Source organism: Cinclus cinclus, chromosome 13, assembly GCF_963662255.1.
Source record: "Cinclus cinclus chromosome 13, bCinCin1.1, whole genome shotgun sequence".
In the NCBI taxonomy this organism is placed as follows: Eukaryota; Metazoa; Chordata; class Aves; order Passeriformes; family Cinclidae; genus Cinclus; species Cinclus cinclus.
In genome coordinates, this window is record NC_085058.1 from 9768519 (window position 1) to 9793743 (window position 25225).

Genomic DNA, 25225 nt, shown 5'->3' on the forward strand with positions numbered 1-25225 from the left:
ATTGGAATTAATACACTATAAATTTCCTATTAGAATAGATGAAAAATTTTCCATGCTGGCAAGCCTAAGAGATGTCAAAAAAGGCAACAAAAAACCCTTAAAACAAAATAACACAAACAAACCAAAACCTCTGACTTTTTAACATCAGCTTCAATTTCCTCTGGGAAGTGCCATACTGACTGCGTTGCATATCAAATGGGGTAATTTTAAACTTTGTATGGATGAACTTTATGCAGCATATGTCAATAATGCAAAGCTGTTTCAAGATAAAGATGCAGTTAAAAAAAAAAAAGATTGTATTTGTAATGTTGCCAACAGGTACCATATACTTCTGCAATTAGCTGGGATCTGACCTCAACACAAAGGAATGCCTGGTGCTTCAATGTGCCTCCAGTTCTTTTCACCATTTTTTTCCCTCTGGTTCCTTTTAATTTTATCTCCCTGTTATTGTCCTTGTTATTGTCCTTGTTCCCGTCTTCTTTTCTTCTTGTTTTTGTTGGTTTTTTTTGTTTTTTTTATTTACATTTATTCCGTTTCTCGCTGCGGTTTCAGTTTTCAGGCCGAAGGTGTGTCCGCGTACATCATGACGGGGCTCCGTTTACCTGCGCAGGTGTAGCTTGGAGCTCTGACCCCCTTGCCATGTGTTTTCCCCCCTGCAGATGCTGCGGGAGCACAAGTGTGTGGTTCTGCAGAAGCACGTGCGGGGCTGGCTGGCGCGGCGGCGCTACCGGCGCACGCTGCGCGCCATCGTGTACCTGCAGTGCTGCTACCGCCGCATGATGGCCAAGAGGGAGCTCAAGAAGCTGAAGATTGAGGCTCGCTCCGTGGAGCGCTACAAGAAGCTTCACATCGGCTTGGAGAACAAGATCATGCAGCTGCAGCGAAAAATCGATGAGCAGGTAAAAGCTCCCCGGCCTCAGGGAGAACGTGTCAGAGTCTTGGTTGGCTTTCTGTGGGCGTTCACAGAGCGCACTGGATTTTCATTGTAAGGGCTCAGTTCTTTTTTGTGATGAACAGTGACAGGAGACAAGGGGAGGCCGCAGTAGAACTGGAACAGTCAAACATCCACTTGTTCCTCTCAGCAGAACTGAGAAAAAAACACCCACTCGCTTAACGCCAGCATTGCGTTTGGAGCACGTCAGTTGCTCTGTTTTAGGGGAAGGTGGGGTGATCCTGTCTGCTGTATGTAGGCTCTCCATCTGATTTTAGTTTAGGATGTGCAGGCTTAGAGACTGGACTGTTCTGTCACCTCACTAAGCAATTCTGCAAAGCCAGACCAAAACCTTTTTGAAATGGGGAAGCTGCTCCTGTGCTCCCATGTCTGGGTGTATTCTGTAGGGAAGGAAAAAGCTCCCTTGAACCAGAACTTCTGTACCAGCTGCTCTGTCTGTGTTGTTTTGCAAAGAACAAAGAGTACAAGTCTCTGCTGGAGAAGATGAACAGCCTGGAGCTCACGTACAGTACGGAGACAGAGAAGCTGCGGAGCGATGTGGAGAGGCTTCGGATGAGTGAGGAGGAGGCCAAGAACGCCACCAACCGTGTCCTCAGCCTCCAGGAGGAGATTGCCAAGCTCCGCAAGGAGCTGCACCAGACCCAGTCGGAGAAGAAGAGCATTGAGGAGTGGGCAGACAAATACAAACATGAAACTGAGCAGGCATGTATGGGGTCTCAGGTGCATGAGAGGATTTCCAGGAGTCTGGTGTCCACTCAGGTTTTGCCCAGGCTTAATTGTGTCACTTGTGTGGCTGATATTTTTTTATTGTATTTTTATAGCTGTGCAAACCTAAATAGGCTTGGTACCTAAATGGCTGCACCTATGGTAGGGAAATAACGCTAAATCCATATATTGGATGTAAATATGTATCCAATCTATTCAGATTTTGATATTGAAAGCATTTGCAAAGCCAAATCCTTAAGCTGTCCGACTTAGCCGGAGGTAGTGAATTAATTTCATTTTACCTACCTAGAGTAATCACATAGATAGCAGAAATCTGTCCCATAGTCAGTATTCAGAGGAGCTGCTATATCCTCTTGAACACATGTGTACCGTCTAGATCAACAGGTTTCAGCTAACCCCTTTTCTTTGCTAACCACAAACATATCAAGCAGGTTAATTTCTGTCAAGAGTACTTGCTGATTGATAATGGTGCAAGTTTTGAGTATTGGAAGAGGCAATCCTTCATTATGTCATACTGCAGTGATAAATTTCAGTATCAGATAAGCATAAGGAAAAATATTAATAGATAAAGCAAAGTGAATGCATAGTAACCATAATCAGAGACAAATGAGTACCTGGCAAACCTGAACACAGGTTAAGTGACACAGCTTTAGGGCAGAGGCAAGATGTTACATTTTGGTGTTACCCAATGCAGTGGAATTTACCGTAGAACTACCAAATGTGTTACTGTTTTATGAATATTTCTGTTTTAATGAACCATTTACATCTTTGGGGCTTTTCTGAAAAATACATGGTACTGTGGAGTGCTTCAGGGCAATTTTAGCATCTGATCAGAAATGGGGTTCAGAACATACAGGGGAGTCTGCAGTGGAACATATTTTAAGAGATGTAATTTGGAAATGAAGATATAACTTAGTTCACCAGTTCCACTCTGTGAAGAACAGTTTTTGAACTGTTACAACAAAGATGCCATTGTTGTTAGAGCTACTGATGAAAGATGAACTGCATTCTGAGTCAAATATTTTATTATCTCTGTAGCTGGTATCAGAGCTGAAAGAGCAGAACTCATTACTGAAAACAGAAAAGGAGGAGCTGAACCGCCGCATCCATGACCAGGCGAGGGAAATAACAGGTTGGCTCTGTTCTCTTCATCCAGGTTTTCTGCTTCATGTTACCTTGTAAAGTGGCATTCTACTGCATAGATTGGGCTACTTTGCCTTAGTTTACATTCCTTTTTGTGCATTCATTTCTTTTTATTAAGAACTTGCAAACATCAGAATTATTTGCCAGTTGAATTTCCACAAAATCCTAACGGTTTGGGGCCTTTTTCTTGGGGGGGTGACTGTTCCAGAGCACTTCAATTTTTAAAAGGCAGCTCTGATATTTAATATAGTTTGTCTACTACAACTTTTCTGGCTGTGACTGTGTAGGCAGCAGCCAGGAAAGCTTAACTCTAGATGTGAGGGCTGTGATGAAGGGAGCTGTGATGAGGATGCTTGAGGTGTAAAGCACCTCACATTTTGCTTTTACGTAGAACAGCAGTGGGCTAGTGCCCTTTCTTCCTCCCTCCTGGAATCACTTATAGAAGGTATTAGCAGAATAAATAACTTGTCTGAGTGAGCACTTCTGTGGTTGCCACAATAATGCTTTGGCCCTTCATATTTTTGGCTTAATGTTTGCCTAGAGAAGCACAAACACCAGCTTCAAATGGCAGGCTGTTCCTCTGGTGCTGCACAGGCCTGTAGCTCCTGGATGCATGCACTGCACGGTAGCTAGGGCTGCAGTTCTCACTTTGGATCCCTGCTGTCTGTGGCAGAGTCAATGGAAAAGAAGCTGGTGGAGGAGACAAAGCAGCTGGAGCTGGACCTGAATGATGAGCGGTTACGGTACCAGAACCTGCTGAATGAGTTCAGCCGCCTGGAGGAGCGCTACGATGATCTCAAGGATGAAATGAACCTCATGGTGGTAAGTGGCTCCACAGCTGAGAAATCAAAAGCTGTTTACAGCTGCGTTTGGGCAGAGTTCGGTGGGATAAGTTAGTAAGTGCTGTCAGCTCTATGTGTTGGTGACCTGTACTAGAAAACAGAATTTGTCCTTTTAAATACTGTTTATTTTGATTAGGTCGGCCAAAACAAATACATTTAAAATTTGTTGTTGATTTCAAAACAAAAAAATTAATTGCCACATCTGTGTAGAAGGCTAAATTTCTGCTGTGACTTTCCTGGTAGTATTTCTTGTGCTGTCCACCCTTTTGTTGTCCTCCAGTTATTCACATCTGCTGGGGTTGTTTGCACCGTCTTCATCCAGCGATAAATTTTAAGTAGGAATGTTCTATATGGCAGAAATATAAAGTATTCTTCAGTAGAATGTGTAGGAAGTAAAAAAATTGCTGTCTGTGCTTCCTGTAAACGGAGTGTTTCTTTCCCACAGAGTACTGCATCCTTGCTTAGCTCTGCTTTCTGCAGCAGTGCTTGGTGGTGTAAGATCTGACCTGTCTGCATAGAGTTGAGTGCTAACTATCTCATAGGCCTTTAGGTCTTTGGAGAGACCAGAATCAAAAACATTTCCTTATAAATTTTGATAACTGTGGCATAACACCAAATATTATAAGCTAAATTAAAGGTTGTGAAGAGACAGTCACAGGGAAAACCATGTACTGGTACTGATTTGTTCCATTTGCACTTCAGAGCATCCCTAAGCCTGGGCACAAAAGAACAGACTCAACTCACAGTAGCAATGAATCTGAATATACTTTCAGCTCTGAGATCACAGAAGCAGAGGACTTACCACTAAGGATGGAGGTAACATTACAAATCCCCCACGACTTTTCACTGATACATGGTTGAATTCATTCCTTTCTTTTTTTTTTTTCATAAGTGCTTCTGAACACCATATCTTTATACTGACATTTCTGATGCTTTAATCCAACTTTCTCCATTTGCTTTTGGAGAACACTTATTCCCTAGTTAGTTCTGATCCCGTGTAAAACATCTGTCAAAGTATGCTTTGAATTTTTCTTGTATTACAGTAGGTATAGAGTAGGTACTTGGTGATCCAGCTGATTTGCATCTGTGAAATATTTGGTTGTCAAGTGTTGGTAAGCACAATCACTTATTCAGGACAAAGTGGGAATTTAGAAAACCAGTGAGACTTCCTGAGGAGCCTGCCTACTGTATAATCAATGATTTAAAATGGCAAGCTGCATTCTTAGTAGCTACATAGAGTGAGTTTCCTGTTGGGGGTGAGAAACTCATGTTGGATCTGGTTTCTCTATTTCATAGAGACAAATCAAACTCCCAGAATGGGAGTTTCTTTTGAATATGCAGCAATACAAATCTCAGGATGTTTGGAAAAATGATCAGGAAGGTGTTAAAAAAGTGTTTAAAAAGGTGACTTGATTCAGCTAATAAATAATAACCATACATAATTTGTGGTGCAAGTCTAAGCCATTGATAATATTTTCCAAGTTAACTGCCCCTTTCAGTGGGACATTGGGACTGCAAACACAGAGCCCTCAGGGTGGAAGCCTGGCTGTGCTTGGCACTTTCCAGAGTCAAAGTTGTCTCTGTGCATTCTGAGAGCTCCTTAGCTGTGAGCCAGGGCACAGCACACCCTGTTTGCCCTCTGCCTAGGTTAGGGATCTCCAGAGCAGCTTTTGACAGGCTGTCATTGCTGCTTTGGAAAGCCTCTGCAGAGGATGTTTTTCTCCTCTGGATGCAAATACCCTGACGCACTGGGGCTGGCACAGCCTCTCTGTGCACTCTTTCATCATTTGCCTTCCCACTTCGGTTTTTCACCTTGCATAATGGTTTCAGGATGATGCTCCTACACTCACAGACAGTCAGCAGAAGGACAGTGCAGCTGCGTGTGATGGGATGTACATATGAGCCAAATGCCATCTTTTCCTTTGACTAATATTACTGAATTGCTGTTCCAGAGCCAAGTTTGGGTTTTAGAATATAAACAAAGAAATGAACTCACACAAGAGCATGAACAAATGCAGCACTGTATTTGTTTAACCCCTCAGTATTCTCCAGTTCTGAATCTAGACTAACAATGTAGATTAATTATACAAAACCACATTAAAAAATCAGGCCCACCTCAAGGCAAATGGGTAAAGCCAGAAAATTCTTTCCTTTTGCCTGAGCTGTTGGAGTGGTTTATGACTCTTCCCCTCAACAGTAAAAAGAGATGAAGTGGAAATGGCTATGCTTGCTTGTCTGCTACAGTCATTAATATTAATTTTCTAGTTCCTTTTCTAGGCTTTAAAATTTTATGGTACAGTTCATAGTAAATACTTTGATCTTCTCAGTACAAAAAGTACAAGAACGCTGATGGACAATTTCTAATGCACCTTCAGATTGCAAACACTGGTCCTTGCCCGGAAAATAGTGAAGCAGCTGGTGAACTAGGCTCAGCACAATAAAAGGAAAAAGGCACAAAATCTATTTTCTATTACCTATTTTTGTGCCACATCATACCAAATTACCCTTCAAATTGGCAGAGAGATTTCTCTTTAGCTGAAGAACTTACTATAGAAATCATTGAAAACTAAGCCAACAAACAAAAAAGCCCTTACTTACAGTTCTTTCCAGGTGAGTCTAACCACAAACTTCTTCTTTTTTTCTACTTTCCCCCCTTCAAACAAGTAAGACTGTAAGGTATGCTTAATTATAAACCTCCTGTCTGCTAGGTAGTGTCTAGTGCTTTCTTTTGCTAGGCTTTAGGCTTAGAAACATTTTCTACTAGTCAATCTTTTATTAGACTAGTGTTTGATAGCTGATGAAATATTTTAGATAGCCAACACTCAGAATCAAGTAACATTTCTGTGTTCCTCTCTTTCCCCAGTCCGTTTCCCATCTTTACTCACTGTCGTGCTTCCTTGTGCTGTGGAAGGGGAACACTTCTTGACTTCCCTCTGTTGTTTCTAAAGCAGGAGCCTAGTGAGAAAAAAGCAGCGCTGGACATGTCTCTGTTCCTCAAGCTGCAGAAACGGGTTTCAGAACTGGAGCAAGAGAAGCAATCCCTGCAGGATGAACTGGACAGAAAGGAAGAGCAGGCTCTCCGTGCCAAAGCTAAGGTGGACTCTTCAGCTGATCAAATGCTGACACCAGTGTCCCTTCTTGTGAAACAGCTCTGTGAATGCTGACTGGCTTTCACTAAATCTTTATCTTCCTCTGGCACGCACTTTATTTAATGACAAATTTCATACTGGTGCTTAATTCTAGGGACTGGTTATTTAGTTTTCCAAGGTCTTTGAGATCCTCTGAGGGAAGACAACAGGAACAAAAGGTGCTTGGGACTTCACTTAAAAAAGAGAAAAGGCTGAAAGGCTGTTTTTATTAAGGAGTAGCCACAAGGAAATCTACTTAAATGATGGGGAGAATGAGCAATTACTCATTTTAGGCAGAAGAAGAAGTGCTTCAAGCAGGATCCATAGCCAAAGCACTGGGATTAGACATGTTAGCTGATGGTAATTTAAATTCTCCTGATTTGGTCTCCTTAAGTTCTTAGAAAATTATGAAACCAGTTTTGCCAATTGTTTCTTACTACATTTCTACCAGTGTATTTCTTCATCCTGGTCTGTTTCATTGTCAGTGACAGTATGTGATTTTTTTTATATTAACCAATTATGTGTCACAAACTCAGAAGTAAAGGAGACAATATTCAAACTACAGCAGTTAGCAGTTTCAGAATGAGTTTTTTACAGTTTTATAGGAAATTAATTTCAGTTCCCTTTTGTTTTCCTAACTCAGTGAAGGATTTTTAGTTCTCATACTTGTTTATATTCTTTCATAGGAGGAAGAAAGGCCTCCCATAAGAGGTGCAGAGTTGGAGTATGAGTCACTCAAGGTAATTCTAAAGCAGAGGTTTCTGGGTTTTTTTTCTAGTAAGACTCTTGCCACCAATTGTATGTGCTGGCTTAGAAAATTATATCAGCCCTCCCGTTTCCAAATAGTAACTGGAGAAACTAGAATAAATATTCCCCAGCAATCATTTCATTGTAGCACTGCTCTTTTTGAAGTGTAGGATGTGTGGCTGGGGATGCAAAACAGAAAGATCCCCTAAGCCAGGGGGAGTTCTCTGTTAAAACATTTAGTACAGCTTGTAGGTTAATTTGAGCAAAAATGCAGTTATAAATATAGGTCCTTTTTCAACAAACATTATTTCAATTACTGCATATCTTTAGACCACTAAAACTAAAATATTTCCTAATGGTGATGCAGAATTTTCTTTGCCTGCTGACCATTATTTGCTGTGAACTTTTTTTTTTTTTTTTGCTAAGGGGAGAATTAAGAGGGAAAAAAAGATTGGCTATTCTGTTTCCCATCAAATCTGTCTGATTCATTTATGTATGCTCTGGTTTTGCATTTCAGACAAAAGGTTAGTCCTGTTAGTGATATTCTCCCAGACACTATTGACTGTAGTCAGGAGGCCAGGGATACAGGGCAGACTGGTAGATTTCTTGCAGTTACACATCATTCTTCCCATTTCTATCCATAGTTTTGGACCTGTGGGTTACAGACCTGTTGCAGTGCTGCTGGGTGACAGAATTGTCCCTGTTTCTTGCAGCGTCAAGAACTTGAATCTGAGAATAAAAAGCTGAAGAATGAGTTGAATGAGCTGCAGAAGGCCCTGACAGAGACACGAGCTCCAGAGGTGACTGCTCCTGGTGCCCCAGCATACAGAGTCCTCCTGGACCAGCTGACCTCAGTCAGTGAAGAGCTTGAAGTACGCAAGGAAGAAGTTCTCATCCTGAGGTCTCAGCTTGTTAGCCAGAAAGAGGCAATTCAGCCCAAGGTAAGTCCCATTGTGTAGGAGAGTTAGAGTACATCATTAACATGCCTTATTTATTAGCAGCATGCTTGAAATGGCAGAAGAAAATAGTCTTGGTTTGAAAACGTTTCTAAGTGTAATCCATTGGTCCAATATTAGTGCCCAAATCACAGCAGTCTTAATTAGGATCTTGTATTAATCAGCCAGTCTGGAGTTTCTCTACCATCATTCATGTGAAGATGTACAGGCTGTACCAAAGGTCTGATCCCCCCAGACTCCTTTAACAGTGCACAAATAATTCTCACTGTGAGCTGTATTATTTCTCTAGTGTGCAGCTGGACAGGAAAATTTAGAGGAATTCTCAGGAATTCCTTTCAATTAATAGCTCAGTAAAAGGAACAGTTCGTTCTACATCTACATGATTGCAAGTTAGTAGCATTTCATAAAGATGACCTCTGAAGATACGTAAATTCCATGTTATTGCTTGATAGGTGCTATGTGCTTTTAGAGAGAGTAGATTACAACCACAGAAATGCACATCTTCTAAAAAGCTCTGCTTACATAGGGAAGTAATAGCTTTGCAAATAAGAATCATTCAACCTGTAAAGGAATGTAAATCAAGGAGCTAGTAATTTCCCATGAACTGAGCTATCTCATGTTTCATAACTGCAGCAAGAAATGAACAGATGTGTCATCTTTCCTTTGCTGCTGCAGTTATGTCTGTATTTGTCCTAAGTAAACTGGAAGTCTGCGGTGCATGAAGATGTGTAAGTCTTGTTTTAAATGAGTGACTTTAAAGAAAACAGAACACATTTTTCTGTAGTATTTAGAAGATTGTAAAGAAATACTTAGTAAATCTTTCAATACCATTCTCAGCAGTGGTGGGATGAAAGTGTTGATTTTACAGTGGCTATGAGTATGAGGGAAATAGGAAGGTGACCTGTGGGATGGCCAGCAGCCAGTTTGCAGATAGCTTCTGCTTTTTAGGTTGGACAGCTGCAGCACAGACAGATTTGGTTTTTTTAATGTTTTGTTTTTCTTCTTTCTTGCATACCATTTTGATTGCCAGGAGGATAAGGTACACATTTTCTTCTACAGTTACAAACCAGAACTTCCTAAATGCTAAAATAAGCCTTAGCAATATTGAGCTGTCATTTCCCTGCCTCTTAAGTAGCCTCCATGTTCTTGCATTTTACCTTGATATTATTGAAAAACTTTTCCCATAACTCTCTGTCCTTTGCATCCCCATTTTCATGCTCTGCACAGGAAAACAAGTTAATTCAAAACAAGCAGATTTAACAGTTTTGAAGTGTTGGTTTATGACAACCTGAATATGAAAGGAAGGATTTAGGAATTGGTCTAGTCAGCTCCATGATGGTTCTTGCTGAGTATGTTTGAGGGGTAAGGACAGTGATCCAGGGAGCACTGTGATCTGGGAATTAGACCTCTGTTAACTTGCAAAGCCCTTATATTTCACAACAAATTCAGTGTCTATGGTATGAAGAAGTACCTTACTTTAGTGTGTTTGCTGTCTTTAGCAGGCAACAGACATTGTGGACTCACATTGTCATCTCTAGATACTGGATGGGAATTGCTGAATGCTTGATTAGAAAATGTAGTTGAATATATATAAGAGTACAAGAAGCTGAACTGACTCTAAATGATAGATGTTCACACTGCTAAAGCTTGATCAATTGGCAGGTGAGATAGAGCAGTTTTTTTGTGCAGTAAATTAATAGTAGAAAAACCTCAAAGGTCTCATAAAGATGTTGGGAATAATTCTTTGAGGAGCTTACATATTTTATTGCTTTTCATATTGGATAACACAAATCATACTAGACATAGAGGTCTAGGCTCCAGAATTTATGTCCATGAAGCCCTTATTGTAAATACTTCTTCACATTGTGCTCATGAAAACAGCATCTGCTTGTTTTGAAAGTCAAAAAGTCAGAATTCCATCTCTTCTGTTCATTAAAGTCCTATGGTACTCCATGACAATGACTCAGATCAGACTGGTCAAGGTGACTGTAAACATCCATTAAGTATTTCAAGTTTTACTGAAGAAAAAGCAAAAGTACCATAATAAACATTCAAAACTGGAACAAAATGGTACTGTGATGCTATCTTAATAAGAAAATCTCAAGCTCTTGTCAATTCTTTCCTGCTTTGACAGAGTATTTAAAATACATGAGTGAGAAATAATTCCTATTTTTGAGCTTTAAAGACTATGTAATGTTATGTTTAAGAAATATTAATAGAATTAAGCTGGCAAAATGATGCTGTTTCAGTTTTAGTATTAGCAGCTGAATAAAATTTGAATAAAATGCCAATTCAGCATTTAGTGAAATTTATTTTGTTCCTTTTATGTGATGAACAAATGGAAAGAGATTGACATATTTCCCCACTTACTAGGCAGACCAATATTTGACCATTTTGTATGCACTTACTTTAAAAGCTAACCTGAGTGGATATAGAAATTATGGACCAGCCTGTTTCTCACGTATTTAATGTGGCTCCCTAAGGATTAGTGTTGCACATGAAGAAACCATGGATTCAAGAAGCAGTCATGTTGTTGAATTTACTGGAAATTATTCTTTTTCCAGCATACAATGACAGATGCTACAATCCTCTTGGAGGACGTACAGAAGATGAAAGACAAAGGAGAAATAGCACAGGCATACATTGGACTGAAGGAAACAAACAGGTACAAGTTCTCTTTCTTTATTCTGTGATCACTTGGGGTCTGCTGTGACACACTGTGTATTGTGTTCAGTCAGTTCCATCCATGTGTGTCTAGAGAACACTCATAGCTGGGGGTATAATTTGATTTCATTAGTAAAATTGTTGTGTGCAGTATTTGAAAGGATTTGGAAATAATGGGGAAATGTAAAATCAAGCTTTCTGGATTTCCATCTTCTTAGCCTCTCATTGCTGCGTGGCACAGCCTGGGCACCATTCCCCAGGCTGGTTTGTCACCCTCTGAACTGCAATGGTCACAACAGTCTGTGGCAATGCATTTATTGTAACAGCACAGAATGCTGCAAGCAGCTGGGGTGTCACTGACAACTGAATTGCATCATTAAGAAGAGAAACACATAAACAAGAAAAGTAATTTGCTAAGTTGTTTTGGAGCATTTTTTTGTTTCTCTTTTATTGTAACTGTAATGTAGTGTGTAATGTCCTTACCATGTCACCTCATCACCATCACATATATCTCTTGTATTTTTTTAAACACGTTTCTTGAAAGGCAATCTCCCCAGGACTATCATATGCTGAATGAGGACGGAGAACTTTGGCTGGCTTATGAAGGGTTAAAACAAGCCAACAGGTTACCAGACTTCTCAGAATGTTTTTTTTTCTTCATTTGCATCTTCTTTTCTAGCTACCTGTGCCCCTTGCTATGGGTTTGCTTTAGCTACAGTACTTCTATTGCTTTAACAGTTAGACAAAAGAACTACACAAATTGTACAAGATAAGGAGTTTTCTCAAACCTAGTCCCCGAAGTTTTCTACTTGTCAGGTTTTATAATTTAAAAAGTTTAGGATGGCACAACAGCCAATACATAATTAAGAAGAATAGTTGCACAAAAGTATGCTGTAAAATACCAGAAGCTCCACAGCTGGAACGTATTTGTAGCCATGTACTATTTGTGTGCCATTACACCAGGTTTCAAAATTGATGTTCCTTACAGTTTTCCAGCCTAAAGAAGTGCATTCATTTTAGTAATTATTAAATTGTTGTTCAATAGCTTCAGTGTGCTCATAAATTACAAACTGAAATGGGTCTTACTGTCCTTGTGTCTCAAGTTCAGTAAATTAAACAGTCTTCTCCCATGTCTCTCCATGCCAGATTCAAAATGTAAGCCCCAAAATAATAGAGAAGTAATCTTTAGTTCCTCGTGGTGCTGTTGAAGCCTCAGTGGGATCACAGTGGTCTCTGCGAGGACTGTGCTGGTCATGGGGCAGGCAGCAGTCACCTTATCAAGGAGTGGAGCTCTGGCTCTGTGTGCTTGTTGGTGTCCCTGACTTCCAAAATGCTTCCTAGCCCTGCCCTGAGAGCTAATTCACTACATCAGCCCTGCTGATGCCCTTCAGTGTATGCATCTGGTAGCAGTAACTACAGAAGGTGGTATTTTGCAATGACTGCTACTAACTAAAGTCTTTCCTTTTCTGGTGCTAACACCTTCTGCCCCTAACATTGTTGTGTAAACCTGTGAAGATCTAACTTAGAGCTAATGTTCTGCAGAACAGGATGGGAGTTGGTTTGCTCTGTGCCTCTTGTTCTGGCACTGTAGAGACAAGAAGTTTTATATTAAATGGCAGAGCAGTGCAGGTAAATGACTATTTGCCCTTGTGTGCTTCATCAGTCTGGTTGCTAATAAAATGTTCCTTCCTTGTGCGTATTTAAACCCTGAAATATTGTCTAATTGAACACTGGTAGTCACTAGTAGTGTCATTTCCTGTGTACCTACAAAATCATGAGTCAGAGCACTTGGACAGTGCCTTACAAGCAGGAAAAGATCCCCCAGCACTGCCTGGCAGGATGCTGGTAATGTGTTATCCCCATTTCACAGTGAGAAGAATTTGAGATGTGGGGTGCCCGAGGGGAAAGGGTGAGTTAGTGGTGAGGATAATGTTCCTGGATTTCAGTCCTGAGTCTTGATTCTGTTGTGGACCTTTCATGTATTAAGGACAACCCTCTGTAAAATGTTGGGTTTAATGCAAAAAAAATCAAGATTATTTATGTGCATTTGCTTTTAAATGGCTTCTGACTGAAAAAGCTAACTCTAAAAATATTTTCCATTCTTAATATTGCAAGGTGCTAACTTAAGTGAACATAGTGTCATCTTCATATTAGGTTATGTGATTTGTTTTGAGGTAAAACCTCTTTAAAGCCCCTTCAGTCAATCTGTGAAGACTTAGCTTTACATTTATTGCCACAGTGGCACCATGTACAGTAGGTGTTCAATCAAAGGAAACGCAAAGCAGTGTCACAATTAGTTTCTCTCTCTTCACTTTTTGATCATGCAAGCTTAATTTAATTAGAAGGCATACTGAAGGGTTTAAAGAGTACTCTGCCTTTTTCATTTTCCTTTGCAAACCATGGCTAATTGTTCCTGAGCAGCAGCTAAAGCTTTACACTCCCTCTGAGAACTGGGGATGTAACTTTCTGAGTGCGTTCACACAAACTGTTGCTCAACCTCCTTAGGCTGCTGGAGTCTCAGCTTCAGTCTCAGAAGAAGAGCCACGAGAATGAGCTGGAATCTCTGCGAGGGGAGATCCAGAGTCTGAAGGAGGAAAACAATCGGCAGCAGCAGCTCCTGGCCCAGAACCTGCAGCTGCCTCCGGAGGCTCGCATTGAAGCCAGCCTGCAGCACGAGATCACCCGGCTGACTAATGAGAACCTGGTAAGAGAAATGATGCTGCAGGAGCAGTCATGGGGACTTACAGCCCTGCCACACCTGGAGGTTCTTATCGTTTCTCAGGTGGCAGCTTCCTGCAAGAAAATTGCACAAGGGTAGTGGTTTTCTTGAGTGTAAGCTAATGGGAGAGAGAGGCTTCTGATTGCTCCTGAAGTAATAATGTTTCAGGAAATTGGTTTGAAGTTTGGGGCATGGAGGAAGCTTGTGGATCCCAGCTTCCATCTGGTGAGTGTAGTCATGGCTAAATGGAGTGTTGATATCCAGGGAAGTCATAAAAACTAATAATGACAAAGAGTGGTGCTTCCTGTGAAATAGGTTTATTTGTTTATTTCACTGAAAAGCTCTGATGTAATTCTTTAATTATTCTGTGTCATTTATCCTCCCATTTCTCTCTTCCCTGCCTGAAGCTACACAGATAGCCCACCATTTTATGAGCTCCAGCAATTCAGTATGTTTTGCAAAAAAGATATAATTCCATGGAAAGGAACCTGGTTAGAAGTCACTTATCTAATAGTTGGTATTTCATGTGTACTGCACAACATTTTTTGTGTGAAGGAAGAATTGGGCAAAAGTCCTTAGCATCTTCCACAAAGGAGGATGTTCATCCTGTGTGGGCTACTTCATTTCTGGGGAAATCTTCTAAAGAGACCTGTGTTGGAATATGTTTGGCTTGTTATTGGTAAAGGGAAACATGCTGCTTCAGCCAGAAAAATCCTACTGTGAGTGTCATTGCTTTCTCCAAACAAGCCAAGGTGTAGTGTTTCCTGCTAATGTGCATGACAGAAGTTATCACTGTTGGGGTCTTGCCTTAATACCAAAGATTTTGAGCAAAGAATCAGACAATTCAGCTGATACCTGTTGGAGAACTGGCTAAAAGTGTAAGTTTGCCTCAGCAGCCACAGTCTCTCACTGGCAAAGGTAGATGGTGAATGTTTCTCTCAGCAGCTCCCTCCTGCTGCTTAGTCATATGTTACAGTTTTTAGCCATTTTTCCCCCAGACCTACTCACCACATTGTGTTCCCAAGACAACACACGGTCATGTAATTATATCCCAGAGGAGTTCTCTTTGTTTTCAAATACACTGAATGTAATTTTACTTGTTAAATATAGACTCATTCCTTAGTATTTCACTTCAGATGTTGGAGTATTGCAAGTCCACTCCAAGCCAGGTGTACATTTCAATTCCACTCCCAGCCCTGGAGTGGAAACAATTTGCTGTTTTCCATATACCATGTCAGAGTTGTAGTGTTTGCTGCAATCCCATCTTGATTAGCATAAGGAAGTGTCCCTGTTCTCACAAAGGTTGTATTCCATGCTTTCACACTCCTAATACATCCCGTTTTTAAAAGATCTGACTGTTCTGCAACTCATCTACATCAGTTTCTCTCTGGGAGGTGCTGGCACGAACACAACTAAGGCCTAGACTACATAAAAGTAGGAGATTCTTGATCTGGGTGTATTCTGATTTAATCTATGCAGTGCTCACTGAAGTGTCAGTGTCTCAGAGGGAGGGAGAAAAAACCAACCCTGTGCCTATTTTTGCAGTTTTATGAGGAGTTGTATGCAGATGATCCCAAGAAGTATCAGTTGTACCGGATTTCCCTTTACAAGAGGATGATTGTATGTAGCTCACGTGAATCCTGTTTCTCTCTTGTCTCTGTTTCTGAAGCACTAATTGAAAAGCAGGCTGTCTCCTTTTCTCCCTTTCAGAGGAAATGCCCCTGCAGAGAGCTTCACCATGCCAATTACTTCCTTCACTGCTTTTTTTTGTTAGTCTTAGTGTCCTTTGTGTAATCTGTGTTTCTTTATGATGCCCAGTTTTGTTACTAATATGAGCCTTGCACTGTGAGCAAAGCAGTTTCTTTTTGAATACTACTTAATACTGCCCTGGAAAAGAGGTACATGATGCAAAAGATGTTCAATTTTTCAAATTACTCTTTGGTTTGCAAGTTTGATACATTTAGATTCAGTTCAGAAAAATAGAGGACTGATCCTTACCAAGGTGAATAATGCCAGCAATGCAGTCAATAGCCTGAATGTATGCGTATTTTAATATTTTTCAGAAATGCAAAATATGAAGAATGACATTGGAAATAATATTTTCATAGTAATTAAAGACAGCACCATATTTGAGCTTGAAAGAACATAATTTATGAGTTTCCAGATCTTAATGAGACATGAAATCTGTTAAATTTGTTCAGAGGATTCATAGAAAGAACTTTATCTGTCCTCACATAGAGGTTGTTCTGAAATCATATCCCTGCCCTGATACACTCAAAACAGTCTGTTGAACTTACATGTATCTTTTTGTTAATTTCAGGAGAAATTGTTTTATCTGACAACAAGTAGGTAGTGCTATTAGTATGTTATTAGGATGTTAATTAATAGGATTTCTGTTGTAAAATTGAACAGTGCTTTGGATGTGAAGCATGGCCTTGTGTTGTCAACGGCCTAGTGTCTTACTGCTCAAGTATATGGTACCAGCTTGTATTGTAAACTCTTTTACTACAAGATTAAGGTTTGTGCCTGTGCTGCAGTAACATTTTTCAGTACTTCAGAAGAGGTGTAGTTTACCAGATGATGTTCACAATCCCTTATTTTCTTGCCCAGTGCCAAGAGTAATCTTCATGCTTAGGAGATTTTTCTTCTAAGTCGCTTTCCAACACTTAACCTGGAATGGCTTTCAGGTTGTTTCAGCTTGAGGTTTTGCTTTCTTTAGAAAGACTTTCCCTTTTTTAATTACACAATTATTTTATGAATGTACTGCAACAGATGTGTTACAGAACTATTCAAAGATAGATTTCTGGGAAGTGTTCCTTTGAAGGACAAATACTGTTTATTAAAAGAATAGGACTTTTAGGTGCTAGATGTTATTCAGAATAAAAACATGTAAGAAACCAGTTTCAGTGTAAGGAAATGTGATGACAGCAAGGGAAATGGCAGAGCAATACAAGAAATAGTGTTTGGATGGTTGCTTGGGTAAATTTGAGTGTAAGTTACAGTCTTTCATAGGAATCTCTCTCTCATCTTCTCATAACATGGATAGGACTGAACAAGGAGTCAGTCTGAAAGACTAAATTATGCAGAAATATAGCATGGCTGTATAATAATAAAGACAGTAATTTCTGGGAGGCATTTGGAAAAGCAGGGAGGAAGCATTAGGGAGGTGTGTTTGCAGCAAAATATCTTCTACTGTACAAACTGACCTCATTCTGAGCGTCTGCAGAATCTACCTGCCTATGAGCTTTGCCTTTGTCATGCTGCATATAACTTATTAATATTTGCAATATTTGGCTTGTGTTATAGGCAGTGTACCAGCTTGCAACCCTCGGCCAGAGGATGGCACTTCTGTTCAGCTTTCCTCGCTGCCTTGTAACTCTTAACAGCATTGTTTTTGTCTGTCACATGATACACGATTGTTCCTGTATCTTAATCTTTCCCTTATTTGAATTTACAGGATTTAATGGAGCAGCTGGAAAAGCAGGACAAAACTGTTCGCAAGTTAAAGAAGCAGTTGAAAGTATTCGCTAAAAAGATTGGCGAACTCGAAGGTACTTTTATATTTTGATCTAAAATATATCAAAATATATTTTTTTATACTTTGTGATCTGTTTGTCATCACACCCATTTGTTTTAGCAGTTGTGAGGTCTTCAGTAGTTTTAGCCTCTGTTGATTGCAGAAACAGGACATGCTCAGACCTCTGTGTGTTCCTTTATGAACCTTTAGAAGATTTGTTTAGAGGGTGAGAAAAGGAGATTGATGTTTCTCTGAAGGCAGAAAGTATTCAAACATAAAGGAGTGTTTCCTGCACTGTTTGTGTATTTAAAGACAGCATCTGGTTTTGGCAAGAGAAAAGCACTAAATATGAACCAGGCAAAAATGAGTTACCCAGTTTTCCTTTGAATATGAAGGTTGGTTACTCAAACTTAAGTGTTTTTTTAAAAAAGTCTTACAATATTGTTCAGTTACTTCTCTGGACAAGATCATAGTAGTGTCCATACATAATACAGAGTGGGAAAATGCTTCTGACATTCTAGTTTGGTCTGTGTTTATTGCCTAATTAACTTAGAAAGATGCAGCGGGTGTGACTGGAATGGAGTTGACTCTCATCATAGCAGGCTGTGTGATGCTGTGTTTTGGATTTGAGTCTGTAACACTGCTGGGAACACACTGGTGTTTTGGCTACTGCTGAACAGAGCTGGACAGTGTCAAAGTTTCCTTTTTTCCCCACTCTGTCCCCTCAGTAAGCTGAGGTGGGAGGGTGCATGGGCACACAGCCAGGGCAGCTGACCCAGGCTGGCCAGAGGAATATTCCATATGCTACACCTCCTAATGTCAGGAACCACAGGAGGGTTTTTTGCACACAAGGGAGCTGTTTTTTGAGACTGGCTGGACATCAGTTCCCTCGGGGTGGGGGTTTATCAAGAGTGACTGCCTTTGCTTTGCTTCCTGTCCCTGCAGCCCCTTTTCCTTCACTTACTAAACCACCTTTTTCTCAACCAACAAGTTTTCTTAGTTTTGCTCTTAATACTGTCTTCCCTGTCCTGCTGGAGCCAGGACTTTCCTTAGGAATCTTACAAAAATGACTCTGGTATGTATTAGTTTCACTGGAAAATGTAATAATTCTTTTCATTCTCTCTCTGCAGTGGGACAGATGGAGAACATATCACCTGGACAAATCATTGATGAACCTATTCGTCCAGTTAACATCCCGCGGAAAGAAAAGGACTTCCAAGGGATGTTGGAATATAAGAAGGAGGATGAACAAAAACTTGTCAAGAATCTTATTTTAGGTAAGAATCTTTCTCAATTGTGGCCTTCTCTGCTTCAATTCACTCTGAAAAATGAATGGTAAGAACACAGAATTTGCATTAGGAAATGAACAGCTTATTTTGGTTTTGACAGTGTTCAGTTATCTATAGCTCCTAAATATGTATTGCAATCTAATTATCCTTCCTGATGAGTATAGTACATATTAACATGCCTGCATATTTTTAGCAGAGACGTATATTTTCTTATTTTGTTCTTTTACCAAGAAAGTGGCTCTTAGTTTTGCTCTGAGTTTTCACTGGCCAGATACATATATATATATATATATACATATACATGTATATGCTATTAACTGGGGAGGTTGCAATTACCTCATATAACATCTTCCAATGACTTGACACTTAACAAGATAACGTGTGTTTGTTTTTCCCAAGAGCTGAAACCACGTGGGGTAGCTGTCAACCTGATTCCAGGACTACCAGCATATATTTTGTTCATGTGTGTACGCCATGCAGATTACCTTAATGATGACCAGAAAGTGCGGTCGTTGTTGACTTCCACTATCAATGGCATCAAAAAAGTGCTAAAGGTTAGTTAGTCTGCTTAGTTTAGAAAAAAGTGTTAATTTAAAATTCACTTTTGGTTTTATGTTAGGAGAATGAGGCAAAGGCTTTCAATGAATTGGCTCTGGATTTGTGATCAGTGAACTCCCACTAAAGTCCCTAAAGTCACTAAAGAGTTGTGTTAAAAAAAAAATAACAAATTACATTGCTGGCATTTTATCCATGAAGTAATAGAGATGCACTGAATTAATGAGAAAGGAGCTACGTTCTTTTTGTTTTGAATGGTTTCCCTTCTCTGAAGCTTATCTTATAAAGTTTTGGATGTAGTCAGAGTTTGCAGCAAGAGTCTTCGTTAGTCTTCTCCAGAGCACTTAAATAAACAGTTTCATTTGCAGTTTTGGTTAGCAGATGCCTCATTTGCTTCACCTACAGATTACACTGATGATAATATGTTACTGCCCAAAGTCTTTGCAAGGAGTTGGCTGGGAGAGTTCAGGCCAGGTGTATCTTGAAGGCATTATTAAAACATAAATATGTTTTATGCTTTCATGTTTTTTTTTGTTTTCGAAATGAGAGAGATGTGTCAAAAGCCAAGCCTTTAATCAAACTACAAGTTTTGAAAACATACTTAGTAAACAATCCTGCAGGAGTTTATATGTCCATGGGAATTTTGGAACATTTTTAAGTGAAAGAAGTGCACACTATGGAGCTCTAGAACTACTCAGCATATACTCGATCCTGTGTTCTTTGGTGAGAAGGGTTTGTTGCTTTGTTTCATTTTCAATATCAGTCTGACAAAATGGTTATGATGTAAGTGGCATTCATCAAAACTGAATTGTTCCCTGCTCCTCCTGCTGGCTCTGTATCATTCCAGTCTTCCCTGCTGAGCTCTTCACAGGAGTCATTGGGTATTTTGGGAATAGAGTCACATTGCCCTTTGATTTCTGCCCAGAGCAATTAGAATGGGTCTGCAAAACACAGATCATCTCTGTGGAGGAAATCATATTCGTGAAAAGCACTAAGGAAAACAGGGAGGGTGTTAAATGGCACTTTGCCAAAACCCTTGCTTTCCTAATACATTAGTGTAATACACAAAGCTTTGCAAAACATCAGAATGAGGATCTACTAGAAAGTGTATATTAAGTGTTTAGTTGTGTATCTTGCATTCTGTAACTTTATTTCTCCTACCAGTCTTTGCTGAACTGTGTTTGTTTTTGTCTTCAGAAAAGAGGAGATGACTTTGAAACAGTGTCCTTCTGGCTGTCCAACACCTGCCGATTTTTGCACTGTTTGAAGCAGTACAGTGGAGAAGAAGTAAGCAGTTCTCTTATTCTGGTTTCTCTTGCTCTCCAGTACTGTTGTCAGCACTACTCTTGAACAAATTTGTATAAAAGATCTAGTCATAATCTGTTAAAATGGCTACACCTTTTGGAATGATGGTGACAGCATCAGTGGAAAGCACATGGATAGAAGATTTGAAGCAGCTTCCCTTTATTGTGGGCTGGGACCTAGAGTCTAGATGACATTGGGCTTTTTAGCTTTTTTTAGATGACATTATGGTTTTTAGCAATGATTCACTTCACTCCCTATCAAAAAGGCTGTATTAAGCCTTTTAGCCATAGGATGGCAGACCAGTTGATATTTGGAGGCTGTGATATGCCTAATTCCTCTTTCCATCTTAACTGGGCTTTTGGCCATAGCTGGTGGTGTGAAAATCCCCATGCTGTAGTGACAGGGAGTCTTGTCTGCCAGAAAGCTGGCAGAGTTTGTTCCTGTGTCACAGACCTGAAATTTTGAGTTGAGGAAGCAGATGCTGTGGGCATCACACTTGAAAAGCAAGTCCGAGCATTAGCCTCAATCAAAGTTACAAACTAAAATTTTCAGGGGCTGTGACTTAAGGTATTATTTGTCAGTTGCATGAAAGAAAATGCAAATACTGGGTTTGTGTAATATGTTTGTGCTCTACCTTAAGGATTAATTTCTGTTCTTTTATGAATTCAGGGGTTTATGAAGCATAATACTCCTCGTCAAAATGAACACTGCCTCACTAATTTTGATTTAGCTGAATACAGACAAGTACTGAGTGACTTGGCTATTCAGATCTACCAACAACTTGTCCGAGTGTTGGAAAATATTCTGCAACCAATGATTGGTAAGGCAAAGTTGAATTACTTAAGCTTCACAACATAGTACCAGAATGAAAATTGTGATGGTGGTAGTGGTTGTATCTTGTACTTCTTCCTAAACAGTAGAATTTCATTAATAATACTTGTGGTATACTATTCATAGATAACAAGGACTATTCTGGACAGGTTGGATTAGAGGAAAAACTAAACTGTGACTGGTTCTTCTGGCAGTGCCAGAATAAATTGGTATATCTTATTCATGCGTGGCATGAATCAGGCATTTGCAGGAAGAAGCTGTCAGGACAATCTGATATTTGTTGCCCTGTCTGTTGGGAGATAGCCCATGGAAAAATTAGACTTTAATTACATGAGAACTCTTAATTGAAATTAATATGGAAAAAATGTTTGGTTGTTGTGGACAGCAGTGAGGAATTAAATCACAAGCAGTGATAAAGCTAACATTCAGAGAGGTTGTTTTGGTTTTTTTTTCATTAAGAATGCTTTTCATTTTCTGTTCAGACAGTACTCCCACAGAAATTTTCACGATGCTTTCCCATCACAACATTTAGAAGAATGGAACAGCTCTCAGTTTGCTGACTCTGCTGCTCATATGACCCCGGGAGGAAAAAAGTACTTTGCTAAGCTAGATTCAGACTGTCCTTTTAAACACACAATCTTTGTAAAAACCCTGTGAAGTTAGATTTTGCAGAACAAAGCGGGATGCAAAATTTATGGAAATCATGGTAAACTGTGGCTAGCAGAAAGCCCAGCCTGCTTTGCTGTCTTGCACGATATGCTTGTTTATCAGCAGTTTTCAGTCATTACACTGATGGTGTCAATCAAATGCAGTTTCAGGAATGCTGGAGCATGAGACAATCCAGGGAGTCTCAGGGGTGAAACCAACAGGGCTGCGGAAAAGAACATCCAGCATTGCTGATGAAGGCACCTACACCTTGGACTCCATCATCCGGCAGCTGAACTCCTTCCACTCGGTCATGTGTCAGCATGGAATGGACCCAGAGCTGATCAAGCAGGTGGTCAAGCAGATGTTCTACATCATCGGGGCCATCACGCTCAATAACCTGCTCCTGCGCAAGGACATGTGCTCCTGGAGCAAAGGAATGCAGATAAGGTGGGAAAGCTTGTTACAGTCCTCTTGAATGCACTGCTGCAGATCTTACTGAACTCTTGACATTGCTGAATATTATTTTGATGGAGCTGCAGATACCTGGAATATTTATTTTTTCCAGATGCAGATGATGTTCAACTGATTTGGTGACATTCAGTTAAGAGCAGCTTAGTTGACTTTGGCCAAATCCTACCTGACATTCAAGGAAATGTGGTAGAAGTGAACCAAAAAGTGTTTCATTATCAGGAGGGAAACAGAACTGTAGGTGAAATGTTGGTAATTCCTTCCTCAGCTTTTAGAGAAGAATAGCAAACATACCTGCTGCTTTTTTTTTTGTTTTTTTGTATACTGGTGGTGCAGTGGATACTTCTTTCTCTACACTAGTTTGCTGCATCCTGAGGTAAAGCCATCTGAATAATCTCCTGCATTTCACATCACTTGTCCAATGGATTTTACTGGCATATGTCAGGAAATTTAGCCAGGGCATTCCAGTCCCTTAAGTCACCTCCCAAAGCCTCACTGTACTTTAACCTGGACAAAATCTCATTTACTTTTCTTCTTGTCACATTCACGTAATTAATAGGAACAGAAACAAATGGGAAAGACAAGTTAGTGGAAATCTTTGACCATAGTTTCTAACTGTTATGAAAGACAAAATCCCTGCCTTAACTGGAAGAAAACAGTGTGAAGACAAAATAACAAGAAGGAAAAACACGTAAGGACAAAGAAGCAGCACTGGGAAAGAGAAATTACACATTCTTTCCATTTATCCATAATCAAGCATTAATGTTCTTGATGCTCTTACCTCTTTGTACAGGTACAATGTGAGTCAACTGGAAGAATGGCTACGTGATAAAAATTTGATGAACAGTGGGGCTAAGGAAACCCTGGAACCCCTCATCCAGGCTGCACAGTTGTTGCAAGTAAAAAAGAAAACAGATGAAGATGCAGAAGCCATTTGTTCAATGTGCAATGCACTGACTACTGCCCAGGTGAGCAATCCTCATTGTCTGTCTTGCTGTCCCTCCTGAGCAGCTCTCTGTTCTGGTGGTGTTTACTGTCCCTGCCAACACTGCTGTCACACATGAATTGGAGGTGAAGAAAGGACCAGAGCTTTTTGAGTCTGATGTTTGAGATAGGTTTTGAACAAATGAGAGAAAGCTCAATCGATTGTGCAGGATGCAGTTCTATACACAGTCTCTCAGTTTTTGGAAATCCTTAGAGAAAAAGTCTTCATTCAGAGATATCTCTGTATTCCAGACAGCTCTGCCTAGGGTAGTAGGAATTGACCTTTCTGCCATCAGAGTTGGTATCCAGCCAAGTTGATGGGCAATTCAAACAGAGCTGTTGTCTGTGAGTCTGCAAACAAGAGTGTAAAGTTACTGTACCCATTAGCTTCAAAGGCTGAACCCAGTGGATGTCAGTAAACAGACTCCTATTTATGAAAGCTCAGATTTTGTACAGATACGTTGCACTTCTTTTTCAAACCATGCTACATTTGCATAGAGCTTGTATGGGAATAAATGGATCCAAGCATGAACAATTCTCACCAGGAAAAGGAAGAAATTTCCCTCTTTCTTTCACAGTTGTGTCAGCACTAGCAGTTGCATTAATCAAGCCATTTTTATTTATTAATTCACAGTACTGGAAAATCACTTAGTTTTCTACTGAATAAGAAGTTTGAATTTTATGTGCTGTGTTCTAACTTTTTAACAAAATATTTTGTTTTTTTAATAAAGGGATTGGTAAAAAAAAACCAAAGAAAATGTTTAATAGGTTTTACAAGTTTCACCCATATTGTTATTTAAAGTCTTTGCTATGTAATTCTTTCCTTTGGTGGTTTTAGCCCTGTTTTTAGATAAATAACTTACTATTGAAAAACAGAAAAGTTGTAAGACTACAGGAGGTCATGACTACAGGGTCAAAATTAGGGTGAGAAATACATCATGTTTTCAGGGGTGGGTAGGAAAACAATCAGTTACTACTCATGTGGTTTTTCCATCATTTGGTATTGGCATCACATATGTAGAAATTCAGGGTTTCTACCTCCAAAGAGCATGTGTTCTGAAAGAGGCAGTTATTTAGCACAGAATTGAGCAGGGTGATAGAATTCTGCATTAATCAATAAAGCAAAAAAATAACAGATACTTTTAAATAACTTTCTTTTTAAAATAGCTAATTTTAAAATTATATTATTAGTAATCATGGATGCATCTGTTGATTGATCAGTAACATAAACCTGAAAGTGATTGTTCTTCTTCACAGATTGTAAAAGTTCTGAATTTGTACACTCCAGTAAATGAGTTTGAAGAGAGAGTCTTGGTGTCATTTATACGTACAATACAGGTATGTCTGTCTTTCCATCAAAAGCCATTTGACTGTTTCTAAAAAAAACCTCTGCTCAGCCAAAATTGCTTGCATCCTGAAATACGTTCAGGAAAATGAATTAAACTATGCTTTATAGCTGTCATAGTTTAAGAGCATTGAAAAGGTGATGTCAGCCTTAAAATTTAAGCAATCCCAAGTTCCTGCCTCCAGTCTTAGATGAAAGTGTTAGTTTCCCTGTCAGTATAAATGAAGTTTTCAGGTGAGAGGTTTTTATGCTTATTCATCCTTGTGTATGTAAGCTCACTAGTATGACAGCTTTTCAAGCACAAAGATTTAGATATGCAAATCAGACCTGTGTCTGCATGTGAAGTTCTGTGCTTTGAAAACTGAGGCTTATATCTATACCAAAGTTCTTAATTCACCCCTTCTAT

The 25225-nt window shown here is 39.7% G+C and overlaps 1 protein-coding gene across 1 annotated transcript in view; it reads left to right on the plus strand.

Annotated features, from left to right (window-relative positions):
• Nucleotides 1-25225, plus strand: part of MYO5A (myosin VA) — a 99830-nt gene that overhangs the window by 70792 nt on the left and 3813 nt on the right. The window contains exons 21-41 of the mRNA XM_062501729.1: nt 660-899; nt 1406-1654; nt 2717-2810; nt 3495-3643; nt 4366-4479; nt 6615-6758; nt 7478-7531; nt 8252-8479; nt 9525-9533; nt 11059-11159; nt 11703-11783; nt 13664-13862; nt 15423-15497; nt 17335-17428; nt 18525-18671; nt 19083-19237; nt 20436-20525; nt 21213-21363; nt 22187-22469; nt 23284-23458; nt 24732-24812. Coding sequence (XP_062357713.1) covers nt 660-899; nt 1406-1654; nt 2717-2810; nt 3495-3643; nt 4366-4479; nt 6615-6758; nt 7478-7531; nt 8252-8479; nt 9525-9533; nt 11059-11159; nt 11703-11783; nt 13664-13862; nt 15423-15497; nt 17335-17428; nt 18525-18671; nt 19083-19237; nt 20436-20525; nt 21213-21363; nt 22187-22469; nt 23284-23458; nt 24732-24812 — 2913 coding nt within the window. The remainder of the gene's footprint in view (nt 1-659; nt 900-1405; nt 1655-2716; nt 2811-3494; nt 3644-4365; nt 4480-6614; nt 6759-7477; nt 7532-8251; nt 8480-9524; nt 9534-11058; nt 11160-11702; nt 11784-13663; nt 13863-15422; nt 15498-17334; nt 17429-18524; nt 18672-19082; nt 19238-20435; nt 20526-21212; nt 21364-22186; nt 22470-23283; nt 23459-24731; nt 24813-25225) is intronic.